The sequence below is a fragment of the Mandrillus leucophaeus genome, unplaced genomic scaffold (assembly GCF_000951045.1).
Source record: "Mandrillus leucophaeus isolate KB7577 unplaced genomic scaffold, Mleu.le_1.0 Scaffold151, whole genome shotgun sequence".
Classification (NCBI taxonomy): domain Eukaryota; kingdom Metazoa; phylum Chordata; class Mammalia; order Primates; family Cercopithecidae; genus Mandrillus; species Mandrillus leucophaeus.
Window position 1 is genome coordinate 9,894 of NW_012101488.1, and position 14,079 is coordinate 23,972.

At 38.8% G+C, this 14,079-nt stretch overlaps 1 protein-coding gene across 7 annotated transcripts in view; it reads right to left on the reverse strand.

The window, feature by feature from the left end:
- Nucleotides 1-1,988: 1,988 nt before the first annotated feature.
- Nucleotides 1,989-14,079, reverse strand: part of ZNF180 (zinc finger protein 180) — a 23,027-nt gene continuing 10,936 nt past the window's right edge. For 4 of the 7 annotated variants that reach the window (XM_011975054.1, XM_011975056.1, XM_011975053.1 and 1 more), the window contains exons 3-5: nucleotides 10,337-10,411; nucleotides 5,614-5,740; nucleotides 1,989-4,476 (exon numbers count right to left, since the gene is read on the reverse strand). In XM_011975054.1, the coding sequence (XP_011830444.1) occupies nucleotides 2,732-4,476; nucleotides 5,614-5,740; nucleotides 10,337-10,411 (1,947 nt within the window). In that variant the 3' untranslated portion in view covers nucleotides 1,989-2,731. The remainder of the gene's footprint in view (nucleotides 4,477-5,613; nucleotides 5,741-10,336; nucleotides 10,412-14,079) is intronic. The other 3 variants (XM_011975058.1, XM_011975057.1, XM_011975052.1) reach the window with 2 other exon arrangements.

Below are 14,079 nucleotides of genomic sequence, written 5' to 3' on the forward strand. Positions count from 1 at the left end.
TGGTTTAAGGAAAGCATTTCTTACCATCCAGGTATTGAAAACATTTTGGCACCTTTTATTTACAATTTTTCTGCAATAGGGTTAAATCTGGCCTATACAATCTCTATAAATTTTTCTATGGTATAGTTTGATTTTTGTGAATTTTACACAGCAAAAAATGTTTAGTCATAAAATGTTATGTATATATTCATATGTCATATGTAACTAAAATCTAGTTATTGATCCTTTTTAACCCTAAACTTTAGGCCCAAGAGTTTAACTACAAATTTTTGGCCTGTTGATGCCTTATTTTTCATTCACCACTTTTTAATTATAATATCTTTTCTGCAAAGCAAAATTATTGAGCAAATGATAGAAATTACTCTGACATTTTTTATTATTGAAACTGTCTTGGCCACCATAAATCACCATCCACTTATCCCTCAGTATATTTGGGGAATTGGTGCCAGAACCCCCTGTACACCTAAATCCATGCATACTCAAGTCCCACAGTTGGCCCTGTGTAAGCATGTATATAAAAAGTTGGCCCTCCATAGGCCGGGTGCAGTGGCTCACGCCTATAATCCTAGCACTTTGGGAGGCCAAGGCAGGCAGATCATCTGAGGTTGGGAGTTCGAGACCAGCCTGACCATCATGGAGAAACCCCATCTCTACTAAAAATACAAAATTAGCCAGGAATGGTGGCGCATGCCTGTAATCCCAGCTACTCGGGAGTCTGAAGCAGGAGAATTGCTTGAAACTGGAGGTGGAGACTGTGCTGAGTCGAGATCGTACCATTGCACTCCAGCCTGGGCAAGAAGAGTGAAACTCTGTCTCAAAAAAAAAAAAAAAAAAAAAAAAGTTGGCCCTCCATATACTTGAGTTTTGGATCCTGCAAAAACTGTATTTTTGATCAGTGTTTGATTGAAAACCAATCCCCATATAAGAGAATCCACACACTTCAAATACGTATTTGGTTTTATCTATAACTTGTATTTTATATTATAAATTATAGAAAATATAATTTGTATTATATATAACTATATATAATATATAAATTATAATTTATCTGTACATCATAGGAAAGAAGCCAATATAGGTCCCTAGCCTATTAGGGCTTTTTACAATTTTATGTGCCCTTTCCAGGAGCCAATGTATGAATACTTGCTGTTCCCCTACCTGCACATTCATGAACTGACTAGAAATTCTCCTGGGATCGGGAGGCAGTTTTCTAGACATCAGCAACTGTTTTTCCAGACCTGGCACTGCCAGGTGTGCAACAATCTCTGGATTAATCCTCATAGAGATGGCTCCACTTAGGGTCATCTCGTAGGGACAGAATTTTACTAAAGGTAACCCCATCAGTTACCCTTTAAGTTTTCCTTCCTGTCCCAAGGGTATCAACCTCTATTATCTGATCTCTCAGTTCAACTTTGAGCTTATTACCTTTCTGGGATCAGAGGCTTCAATATATGGTAATCCACAGGATTCAAGTTCATGATTCAGGGAAAAGGTCAGAAAGATATGTTAATCAAATCTTAAATATCAAAGAGTAACTAAAACCTTGCCTCATTAAAGCATTCTTGCAAGCATAATTTAGATGGTCAGCACTGAGTCAGGGAAGCACCCTTCTATTCAGAGTACTCTCACATCAGGGAACATATCCCAGAGGAAAGAGACAATACTACACGAGAAGAACAAAAACATGAAAACAGAGCTCCTTAGTATTGCTTTGCATATATGAAAACAAGCCCACTTGCCCTCTATAGTTCCCACACATTCTCAATTCTTCATAGGAAACCATTTCTGGCCAAAATTTCTAGTTACCTATTTCCAGGGATCTATTTTATTTTCAGTGAGGAATGTTCCTAGGAATCTATGTCCTAAATAGTAATCTGCTCATGCTAATCCAAACATAAACCTCATTATCCTGAGGGATCTTTTGCTATTTGGTTGCTTAGTCTTTCCTAAATAGTCAAAGAAGGAAATCTTTGGATTTCATTTTTGTTTTTGAGTAAGTTTTACTCGTTATATCATTTATCATAGCACAACAGCATACGTTCCAAAAAGGCCAAACATAAACCAAAAAACTGAATAGACATATCCATAATCCCTTTCTATTCTAATCCATACACAAATATTTTATCATAATGGTTATAGAAGTGAATATTATTTCTATATTATTTTTCCACATTTTTCACTACATATCGTAGACACATTCCTAAAATTTACAAAATCTTCACATGTAACAGCAAGTGCTGTAAGGAACAGATTACAAGCTATCTCACTGGAAGATCATGTAGTAAAATTAAGCACTAAAATATGGTTTTCCAGCCTAAGTTTAAACACTACAGCAACCTTTCAATCTTCTCAGTAAGTCCATTAGTGTTAGTATTCCATTTACTCTTTATGGAAAAAGGTCTAACACACTGGCAGCTGGCTTTGGCATATGATTTTCTCTGATTCAGGTCAGAGTGCTTTCTGCAAGGAAAAGTGCCAATATTTATTATTTTCATAGGAATATGTCATAAGAATCAAGTTTAATGTTGTATATGGAATTGCTAGGTTGAAAAGTCATTCATAGATTTTCCCCCTTTCTTTTCCAGAACAAATTTCAGACACACAATTAACAGAGGACTGGAAGTTTTCCCACATATATTGTTTTTTACAGTAGTTCTTCCCACAACATGTACTACCTTAAAATAAACTTTTTAAAAGAATAAAAGGGAATAAATCCCAGCTGACTTAGAAACTAGTTACATTCATAGAGTTTCTCTTCAGTATGAGTTGCCTGATGCCTGATAAGTTTATAGCTATTAATGAAAGCTTTTCCACACTGAATACATGTAAAGGGTTTCTCTCCAGTGTGAGTTCTTTGATGCACAATAAGTCGAGCACTCAAGCTAAATGTTTTTCCACACTGATTACATTCAAACGGTTTTTCTCCAGTATGAGTCCTCTGATGTTGAGTAAGGCATGAACTCTGTCTGAAGGACTTCCCACATTGACTGCATTCATAGGGCTTTTCTCCAGTATGAGTTCTCTGATGTACAACAAGAACATAACTCTGGCTGAAGGATTTCCCACACTGATTACATTCATATGGTTTTTCCCCAGTGTGAATTCTCTGATGCATAACGAGGTGAGAACTGCGGTTAAAAGATTTTCCACATTCACTACATTCATACGGTTTCTCTCCAGTGTGAGTTCTTTGATGTGCAACAAGCTGAGAGCTCCAGCTGAAGGATTTCCCACACTGATTACATTCAAAGGGTTTTTCTCCTGTGTGAGTTCTCTGATGAGCAACAAGTTTATAACTTTGACTGAAGGATTTCCCACACTGATTGCATTCATAGGGCTTTTCTCCAGTATGAATTCTTTGATGTGCAATAAGTTTATAGCTCTGGATAAATGATTTCCCACACTGATTACATTCATAGGGCTTCTCTCCGGTATGTGTTCTTTGATGTGCAATAAGTTTATAGCTCTGCCTGAATGACTTTCCACATTGATTGCATTCATAAGGCTTCTCTCCAGTATGAGTTCTTTGATGCACAACAAGGACATAACTCTGGCTAAAGGATTTCCCACATTGATTACACCTGTAAGGCTTCTCTCCAGTATGAGTTCTCTGATGAGAAACAAGGTGTGAACTCCGGCCGAAGGATTTTCCACATTCACTACATTCATAAGGTTTCTCCCCTGTATGAGTTCTCTGATGTGCAACAAGATGAGAGCTCCAGCTGAAGGATTTCCCACACTGATTACATTCAAAAGGTTTCTCTTCAGAATTATTTCTCATGTTTTGAGTAACGGAGGAACTCTGAGAGGTTTTACTACACTTATATTGACTCTCTTCAAAAGGAATTCTCTGTTGTTCATTATGGGATATGTTGGGGTTCAAAACTTGCCCACATTCTTTAAAATCAAAGGTTTTTCCTCCTCCATGAATTTTTTCATGTATATGTAGGGGTGTACCATGGCAAAAAGATTGAATACTGTCACTAAATCCATAGGATTTGTCTTTTGTTTGAGTTCTTGTAAACTGAATAAGGTGAATGCTCTGAGGGGGTTTTCCACATTCATTATTTTCATATAGAGTCTCATTCTCATTAATCTTCTGATGACTGTTTACAGCAGAATTAAGATGCCATTTTTTAGCATGTGATACATGTTTATGAAAATGGTTTCTTATGGATATAACTGGGGACGAAAATAGACTGGAATTCAGACCACTCTTCTCCCCAGGTTCATCACTTTTGCAGATTCTCTCATGAATAACTGCATTCCTTTGAGTGAATGCCACTTCCTGCAAAAGTATCTCTTGTTTTTCCTGTTGCTTCTCCAACTGGTCTTTATAATCACCAACTTCTTCACATGAAGATAACCAAGGATCATCCCTTGTAAGCCTTTCTATCTTCACTCCATTAGCTGGTTCTTCATCAAAAATGCTCTGCTTTGAAGTTGGATCTTTTTTTCCAACTGCAGTTGTCAAGTCTGAAAGAAAGCAATATAAGATATCTTAGCCAAAAAATATCAGAGCTTGAAAAATGGAATAAAGCTAACAAGAAAGTATGAAAAATATATATGGATTTGTTTTCAAATACTGACCAATAACCTAGGTTGAAAAACCAAAAGGGTGAGATAAAGCATTAAGTACAGAACTACCACAGCCCAATATCACAATAGAGCATTAAAATGGAACATTGTAATCTTGGTTTAATCTTAGTCCAAATAAATAAGACTCTGGATGTCAAATACCTGCATATTCCAAAATAAGATCCTCTATGTAGAACCTACAGAATTGCAACCCAGTTTTGCAATATGTAAAGAATAGAGTCTTTTCCACTCTTTAGTGCTACAGAGGTGTTCACTAAGAGATTAGTGTCTACCTATCTAGGAATTTCTGAAGGCATAAAACTTGCTAAATACTCTACTCTGTGTCAGTGAGACATGAGGACACTACGTTTGTGAACAAAAGAAAAGGAATGGGGCATTATTATCCAGTTCCCTAAATACCTTAGGAGCTAATATAGCCCCATGAATTTCTGTGATTCCAACTGAAAGAGACTAGAAGTTTGCTCCCAGTAGCCTGGGTGGCTACTAAGTCAAGCAATAGAGAGTATATATGGAAAAAGTGGTCATATATACAGTCCATCAGGAGGTAGGAAATGAAGAAAAATGTGGCATCTTCTACGGGGATTTTTTCAAATGAACCTTCTACACCTGTAATGACCCCTATGTGTCTGGTTCTCACTTGAACACATGTATTGGAAAATTCTTTTTATATTCTTTCCCTTGCTCCAACTAGGAGACTGTATCTGGTTCAAAAAGCTGATAAGGAAATATATAGGAATTTGAGTGTTCAAAACTGGGAACAAAAGAAAATTACTGCAGAATCTGGTCCCAGCCTTTGGTCTTTAGGAACATGAAGACTGAAAATCTCAAGCCCAAGAATCTGCACTGTTTCTACCCTACAAACTAAAATTAATCTTCACTGAGGAATAAAAAGCACAAACACAATCTATATGCAGCCAAAATCATTCTGGCTGCTGAATTTCACAGTTCTTAATCAATCAGAATGTGAAATCATTTCAGTATATGGATCTTCATTAAAGAGGAATGTATTCTTACCCCAAGAGACTAGGTCCCTGTGGTTCTCCAGGATCACATCTCTGTCCAGGGTCCTCTGAGCAGGGTTCCAAGTACCCTGTTCCTCCTGTGTGAAGTCCACAGTCACAATTTTGAAGTTCACTCCTTCCTAAAAAAGGACACAAATTCCCGCTCAGCTGAGCGTCATTTCCTTCCAAAGTTTATGGAGGAAGAAAAGTCTGACAGACGGAAAAAGGAAAATCTGGTGACCTGGGAGTTGTCCTGAGACTGTCAGTGCCCAAAAGATTCCAGTCAAGATGTACAGGTGCCTTCTGGGTGAGCTCTTTGGGTTTTGGATGCTGGACCTGTTTTTACAACTCCAAAGAGGAACACCAGATAAGAACTGATATAAACTATTTTATCTTGTCTGCCTTATAAAAAGATGCTTATTCTGACTTTTGCATGGTGAATATAGAATTCCCACTTAGGAATTCCCTCAAAATTCCCAAGAAACTAATGAAACAAGGGTGGTTAATTTTTTTCTGTCAAAGGCCAGATAGTAAATATTACACTTTGCCAGTCACACAGTCTCTGTCACACTACTCAATTCTGCTGCTATAGCAAGAAATTAGCCACAGAAAATATATAAACAAATGGGTGTGGCTACATTACAATAGATCTTTATTTACAAAAACAGCCACAGGCTGTACTTTGCTAATGCATGAGGCAGAAAATGAAATGTGGACCTCGATGAAAAGCAGTATGTATAGGTGAAGAACACTGGATGTAGAAGATAAAAAGACTTGGCTTTCTTACCTATAAAGGGCATATATCTGGCTTAAAAAATATATCTAACAATTTGTCTTTTTTTTTTCTTTTGAGACAGAGCCTCACTCTGTTGCCCAGGATGGAGTACAGTGGCATAATCATGGCCCACTGCAGCTTCCATCTTCTGGGTTCAAGTGATCCTCCCACCTACTCTCCCAAGTAGCTGGGACTACAGGTGTGTACCACCATGCCTGGCAAATTTTTAAATTTTTTGTAGAAACAGACCCTCATTATATTGCTTAGGCTGGTCTCAGACTCCTGTGTTCAAGGAATCCTCCCATCTCAGACTCCTACAGTGTTGGAATTACAGGAATCAGGGATGAGCCACCACACCTGACCCAATCTGTCTTTTAGTGGTGAGTTTATTCCCTTTCTATATATTAGGCCTAATAATACCTAACTCATTGGGTTGAATGAATAATTACAACGATCTATGAAAAGCCACTAGCAGGGTTTACTGATGAAACAACAAAGGCCAGCAATTACAGGATGAGTATCCCTTAGCCAAAATAATTACAACTAGAAGCATTTTAGAAGCATTTTGGATTTCAGAGTTTGAAATATTTGCATTTACATGATGAGATGCCTTGAAGATGGGATCCAAGTCTAAACACAAATTCATTTATGTTTCATATACACCTTAAACATGTAGACTAAAGGTAATTGTATGCAATTTTTAAAAATTTTTGTGTATGAAACAAAGTTTTGACTGTGACTGGTCACATGAAGTTAGGTGTAGAATTTTCCACTTGTGGCATCATGTCGGGGCTCCAAAACCTTCAAATTTTGGACAATTTCAGATTTTGGGATTGGGGTGCTTAGCCTATACTGTTACACGAGTAGGTCTCAGGATCCTGAAAGATTGACTGAGAGTCAAGGTGACCTTTATTCTGAACGCTCAGCCTTCAAATAACAGTTCTGTTTCTATCCATATCCAGCTGCATGGCAGAGCCTTTTAGGAGACATTCGCTGTTATTACTGCCATATAAATGGGGTCTCTTGGGCTGCCTCCTCTAAGCAGGAAAGGGCCTGTTCTTAAGATAACTGGGCAGGAATTTTAATCCAAAAAAGAAGTGCTAAGGGTGATCTGTCCTTATCCAGGAGCAGCAAAGGCAAGGGGAAGTTGAATGCCTCTTGCCACTAAAGGCTCTTTAAATAGACCAGGCATTCTTGAGCTGCAGTTCATGAATAGGATACAGGGTCCTGAATGTCATGAAAACACATGCAAAATACTGCTGTATATGCCTCTTTCTAAGTTTGAGCCTAAAAATTTCACTGAAACCTCAAATGTTTTCATGATTAGCCCAACGTGAAATTCAAAAAATAACTTGCCAACTGCCACCTGTATTTAACATTAATCTTTAAGGTATTGTCTTTCAATCTGTAATGCATGCCTCTTTTTAATAAACACTCCCCCTTTCTGTTTAATATAGGTCTCTTTAGTATAAAGCTTGTTCAAATGTCAAACAGATAATACTCAACTAGATTAGCACCCCCACTCCACTCCCAACTGTATACTCTCAAAGCTCCATGGACTTCTATCATCACACTTTCCTATTTGCATAATAGTCATCTCTGTCACTAGGCCATGATCCATGAAGGCAGAGACAAGGTATTTACAGTTTGCAAATGTAACTCCAATGCTTAACATAGTATTTATATATAGTAGATATTACATTTATATTTAGTAAATTATTTCAGTAAGTGAATCAACAGTATCAATAAACCTTCTAATATATTAAAATAACCCTCACCCAGATTGATTTAACTCATCTTCCCTCACCTGAATCTCACAAGCTGTACCACATACCCATTTGAAAAGGCTCCTCAATGTGCAGATACTAGCTTTTCTGGACTTCTATCCCACTTATTTTATTCTTTTCACTTGTCCCAAACTCCCCATGCCTGAAAACTCCTTCCTAAAACCTTCAACCATGCCCTCGAAACTCATCTTTTGTAACAATAAAATACGCCAGGTGTGGTGGCTCATGCCCATAATCCCAGCACTTTGGGAGACCAAGGTGGGTGGATCATTTCAGCCCAGGAATTCAAGACCAGCGTAGGCAACATGGTGAAACCCAGTCTCTACTAAAAACACAAAAACTTAGCTTGGTGTGCTGGTGCGTGCCTATAGTCCCAGCTACTCAGCAGGCTGAAGTTTGGAGAATCACCTGAGCCTGGGAAGTCAAGGCTGCAGTGAGCCATGATCACACCACTGCACTCCAGCCTGCAGTTTCAATATCCTTCACCAAACATTCCCTATACATCCCTGTGTTAATGGAGACTTACACTTCCCACTGACAACTTCCCTCCTCCTCAGTCCTCAGAGGCTAAGAATGCTCATACTCTCCAATCCTAGGGATTTCAGCATCGAAGAAGGAGTGCATGCCCTCCCAGTTACTCTGAAACTCAAGCCATTTACCTCACTTCTTGGAGCTCTGTCCTACCCACCTTCTGAACACCACCCCCACCCCCATTCACTGAAGATTCATACTTGGGATTTACCCTCTACTATAAGAACTTGTACTGTCTTGTCTCATATTGTCTATAGCATCCACTTGTACACTCAGCTGATGAGAATATAAAAATAACTGACTTTAATGAGTTTGCATGAAGCACCACCACAGTGTCAGGCATTGTGCTAACATGTCACATAGATTATCATTCATTTAATTCTCACAGGGCTCCTGTGAGAAAACACTATTAGCAGTACTACTTTTTTCTTATGAAGACCAAGGGAGTCAGAGAAATTAAGACATATGCCTAAGGTTAGTAGTTGGGATGTAACCTCAAGCTTGTACATTTCAGAGACCGTGTTCTCAGTCATCAATTCATATGGCTAACCCAAGTCTCATATCCTGAAGCCGCTCTTCATCAGCTCACTCTTAGGGGGACACCCCAGACCTTGAAATTATCATAAAACACTCCACCTTTTGAGTCACAAATACAAAACTGCCCATGTTTCACTACAATGTCAGATTGCTCCACTGTATTGGCTCAACTGTCTCCCTTTACTCTTGTTCCTTGATGGTTTAGGGCCATTACGCTACTGAAATGTCTACTATTACCACTACCAGCCTATATTCTTGTCATTTCTACTTAGTGGACTCTTTATCACTTCCATATTAATTACTCAATTTAAGGTCCACGGATCATTCTTTTTAATCTTTCTACTTGAGATATTTTTAAATTCCCTTTCAAATATTCCCTTGATCTTTGGAGTGTCCACTCCATAGGAAGTGGACCTGGCAAATTACAAAAACTAAATTAATTTGAATGTCAATCTGCTGTCTGTGGAAAGTGGGCTACAAATTGCCACTGCAGGGAAAAAATCCACAAAAGCAGCAGGATAGAGTATTATAAATTAATGGCCAATATCTCTGAATGAATCTTTCAGACTGACCAGCAATCCTATTACATTTACTGGAGCAGCCTGTTTCCTCTCATAATCCAAAATTGCTATTTTAAGCCTTCTCTACCTTGTCATACATCTCTCCATTCCAGTTCCCACCATCATGCTCATCTGATTTTTCACAGTGAAAGATCAAGCTTTCAAATAATTCCCTCAACCTCACTGTTCCTATATAAATCCTTCTCCTCATATACAGCTAATTTATTCAAGATGTTCTGAATTAATTTCTCTGATGCTAACCAAGGACTCTGCTTTACAGTTTCTCTCTTGTCTCCTCATCAATAACTTTTTTTCTTCTACTAACTCCTTCCTGTAATCATTTAAACTGAATTCAATCTTTTCAATCCCTTTAAAAAGAAAAAACCCTCAATCTCAAAAGTCCTTGAAGTTTTTTCTTCTACCTTTCACACAATAACCAAACTTCTTGAAAAAGTTGTCCACTCTTATCTTCATTTCCTCACTTTCTACTCACTTCCTAGCCATGCACGTTTCTCAGTGCAAAGACAGAGGCCTTGCCCAACTTACCTGAGATGGGATGGTCAGTGACCCAGTGTCTTCTCCCTCGACTTTGATGATAATCTCTTGAGGAAGGAAAGAATCCTGAGAAGGCAAAACAGATGAGAAGAAGGAAGACAATCAGGGAGCTAAGTGGCAGCTCAAATCTCCTCCTGTTAGTGGGCTAAGATTTGACATACCACCTACTTTAACGCCTCCCTCCCACCATATTTCTGCTCCCTCCTCCCAGTGGTAAGCTCAGCTAACCATGTGGAGAGAGACAGGAGATACCTGGAGGAGCATCAAGGCCTACAGAGACCTGGGCATGAGGTTTTTCTGGGTCTTCTGGCCCAGCCCAGTTGCAGCTAAATGCAGCTGACTGAGTGATCCAAGACACTAAGGAGCAAAGAGCTGTCCAGCGGGCCCTGCCAAAATTCCTGGGTCACAAAATTATAAGCAAGTAAAATGGAATACAGCATGACCAATGCCAGAATCATAAAGAAAAAGATCAACAAATTAATTTCATAAGATGTTTAGCAGGCCGGGTGTGGTGGCTCACACCTGTAATCCCAACACTTTGGAAGGCTGAGGCAGGCAGATCACTTGAGGTCAGGAGTTTGAGACCAGCCTGGCCAACATGGTGAAACCCCATCTCTACTAAAAATACAAAAACTAGCCAGGCATGGTGATGTGTACCTGTAGTCCCAGCTACTTGGGAGGCTGAGGCAGGACAATCACTTGAACACAGGAGGCAGAGGTGGCAGTGAGCCAACATCACGCCAATGTACTCTAGCCTAGGCAACAGAGCAAGACTCTATCTCAAAAAAAAAAAAAAAAAAAAGTGTTTAGCATAAAGTGCCACATGATCAGTTAGAATCTATACTATTAAGACTTTTTCCAAATCAGTGAAAGGTAGCCTCAACAGAGAAACAGACAAAGAAAAATGCACACGCAACCTTGAAGAAACTGCCGTGAATATACAAACAGATGCTCACCTCTTTACGTCAAAATCAAACATCTATTTCTGTATCTGTATATATTAGAGACCGTAAACTCACTGGGATACCTCCAATTACAATTCAATAACACATTTTGTTCTATCTAGCTTTTCTCCTTTCTTTATGTATACCTTCTTTCTCTCACTCCCATTTTCCTCTTTATATTTACTTATTTGCTTAAGCCCTGTACATAACCACCATCCTGACCACATAGGGTGTTTCTGTGACAGTCACAGTCATTAGTCTGTTGCTAATGACTCCAGCTCTGGCGATCCACTGGCCAAGAGCTTCATATATTCTTAGAAGAAGTATAAATTGATAGACCCATCCTGTATTGGCTATATATCAAATATTTGTATTTATAAATAATGCTTTATTTTGAAATCCTTAAAGATTCACAAGAAGTGGCAAAAATAGAGCCACACTCAGCTTTCCCTGGTAATATCATATATAACCACAGTACATTGTCAAAACTGGGAAATTGACATTTTGGTCCGATATTATTAATTCATATACAGAGTTGATTCCATTTTTATATACATTCTTTTATTTTTTTTTTAAAGGCAATATTTTTAAAAGTGTAATGTAACATCCAGTAAGTCTACTTGTAAGTACTTATCCTTAGGAAATAACATAAAGTACATCAGGATGCATGTACAAGAAATCTCACTAGCAAGTTATATTATCATAGCAAGCTGGGAAGGGAGATTAAATGTCCATTAGGAAGTGCCTGGTTAAATAAATTATGCTTTATTCAGATGACTGAATACTATTTAGCAGCCAAGAGAAGAAGACATAAATTTGCATGTACTAACACACACAAATAATAGAAAGATGTAATATATTGAGTGAAAAAATTAAGAACATTATACAGAAGATGAACAGATTTCTATAAAATATAAATATGCACGGAAAAGTCTGGAAGGATGTTCTCAGAAGCATTAAAAGGAGTTATTCTTTGAAGGGGTAGAACTGAGGAGCAGGTTCACTGTCTCTCTTTGTATACTGCATCTATGTTTTTCAAAAGCGCTTATTTTAATTAAATATTTGGAAACCAGAAAAGGTGTTTCCCTCTTTAAAAACAACACAATTCCTTTGTAGTGTCCTCAGGTTTTTTCCTACAGGATACAATAATTCAGTCTGTTAAATGAGAGTCCATTCAAGTATACTTTGCTCCTTCTCAAATCAAACACTGAAAAGCAACTACTGCTAATTTTTGATAACTCATTTATTTAGAAGCCATTGGATCAAAAACTAAAAGAAAATAAAAGTGGCCAGGTGCAGCAGCTCATACCTGTAACCACAGTGCTTTGGGAGGCTGAGGTGGGAGGATCACTTGAGCCCAGGAGTTTGAGACCAGCCTCGGCAACATAGCGAGGCTCCCCTGTCTATACAAAATATATAAAATAGGCCGAGCATGATGGCTCACATCTGTAATTCTAGCACTTTGGGAGGCCGAGGTGGGCAGATTGCCTGAGATCAGGAGTTCGAGACCAGCCTGGTCATGGCGAAACCCCATCTCAACTAAAAATACAACTAAAAATACAAAAAAAAAAAAAATTAGTTAGGTGTGGTGGCACACACCTGCAGTCCCAGCTACTAGGGAGGCTAAGGCATGAGAATCACCTGAATCTGGGAGTCGGAGTTTGCAGTGAGCTAAGACTACGCCATTTAACTGGGCGACAGAGTGAGACTCCATCTCAAAAAATAATAATAATGAATCAATCAATAAATAAATAACCTAGGCATGGTGGTACGTGCCTACAGTCCCAGCTACTTGGGAGGCAAAGGTGGGAGGATCACTTGATGCTGAGTGTGTCCATTTTTTCTTCTTATCTATCTAGAAAATATTTTACTATTACAGTAGGAATGGTTTTAAAAATGGCTAGCATTAATGTATTTAAAGGTAGGAAAGGATTCTCCAAACCTAAAAACACCACTGTATATTTACTGGGTAGGTTGTGAGGGTCACAAGTCAAAGAGCCAGAGCTACCGCAATGTAAAGAAGGCCCAATGTGAAAGCCAAGAGGTGGTGTTGCTTGCATCACTACCACACATACTACAACAGTTAAACTGCCTTTTTATTTTTTGTAGAAGACAGGATCTCATCATGTTGCCCAGACTGGTCTCAAACTGCTGGTATCAGCGCCATGACAGTTTACAAATGCCATGGCAATGTCAGGAAGTTACCCTATGTGGTCTAAAAAGGGGAGGAACCCTCAGTTCTGGGAATTGTCCACCCCATTCCTGGAAAACTCATGAATAATCCACCCCTTGTTTAGCATAAAATCAAGAAATAACCATGAAAATGGGCAACCAGAAGCCCTTGGGGCTTGCTCTGCCTATGGAGTAGCCATTCCTTATTCCTTTATTTTTTTGTTTGTTTTTGTTTTTGTTTTGAGACGGAGTCTAGCTCTGTCCCCAGGCTGGAGTGCAGTGACGCGTTCTCAGCTCACTGCAACCTCCACCTCCTGGGTTCAAGTGACTCTCCTACCTCAGCCTCCTGAGTAGCTGGGACTACAGGCACACGCTACCACGCCCAGCTAATTTTTGTATTTTTAGCAGAGATGGGGTTTCACCATGTTGGCCAGGATGTCTTGATCTCTTGACCTCATGATCTGCCCACCTTGGCCTCCCAAAATGCTGAGATTACAGGCATGAGCTACTGCGCCTGGCCTACTTTTTAAAAGAAACTTGCCTGAAAGAAAAGAAAAGAAAACAAAAGAGAGAAGAACAAGAAGGGAAGGGGAGGGAAGGGAACAGCAGAAGAATAAA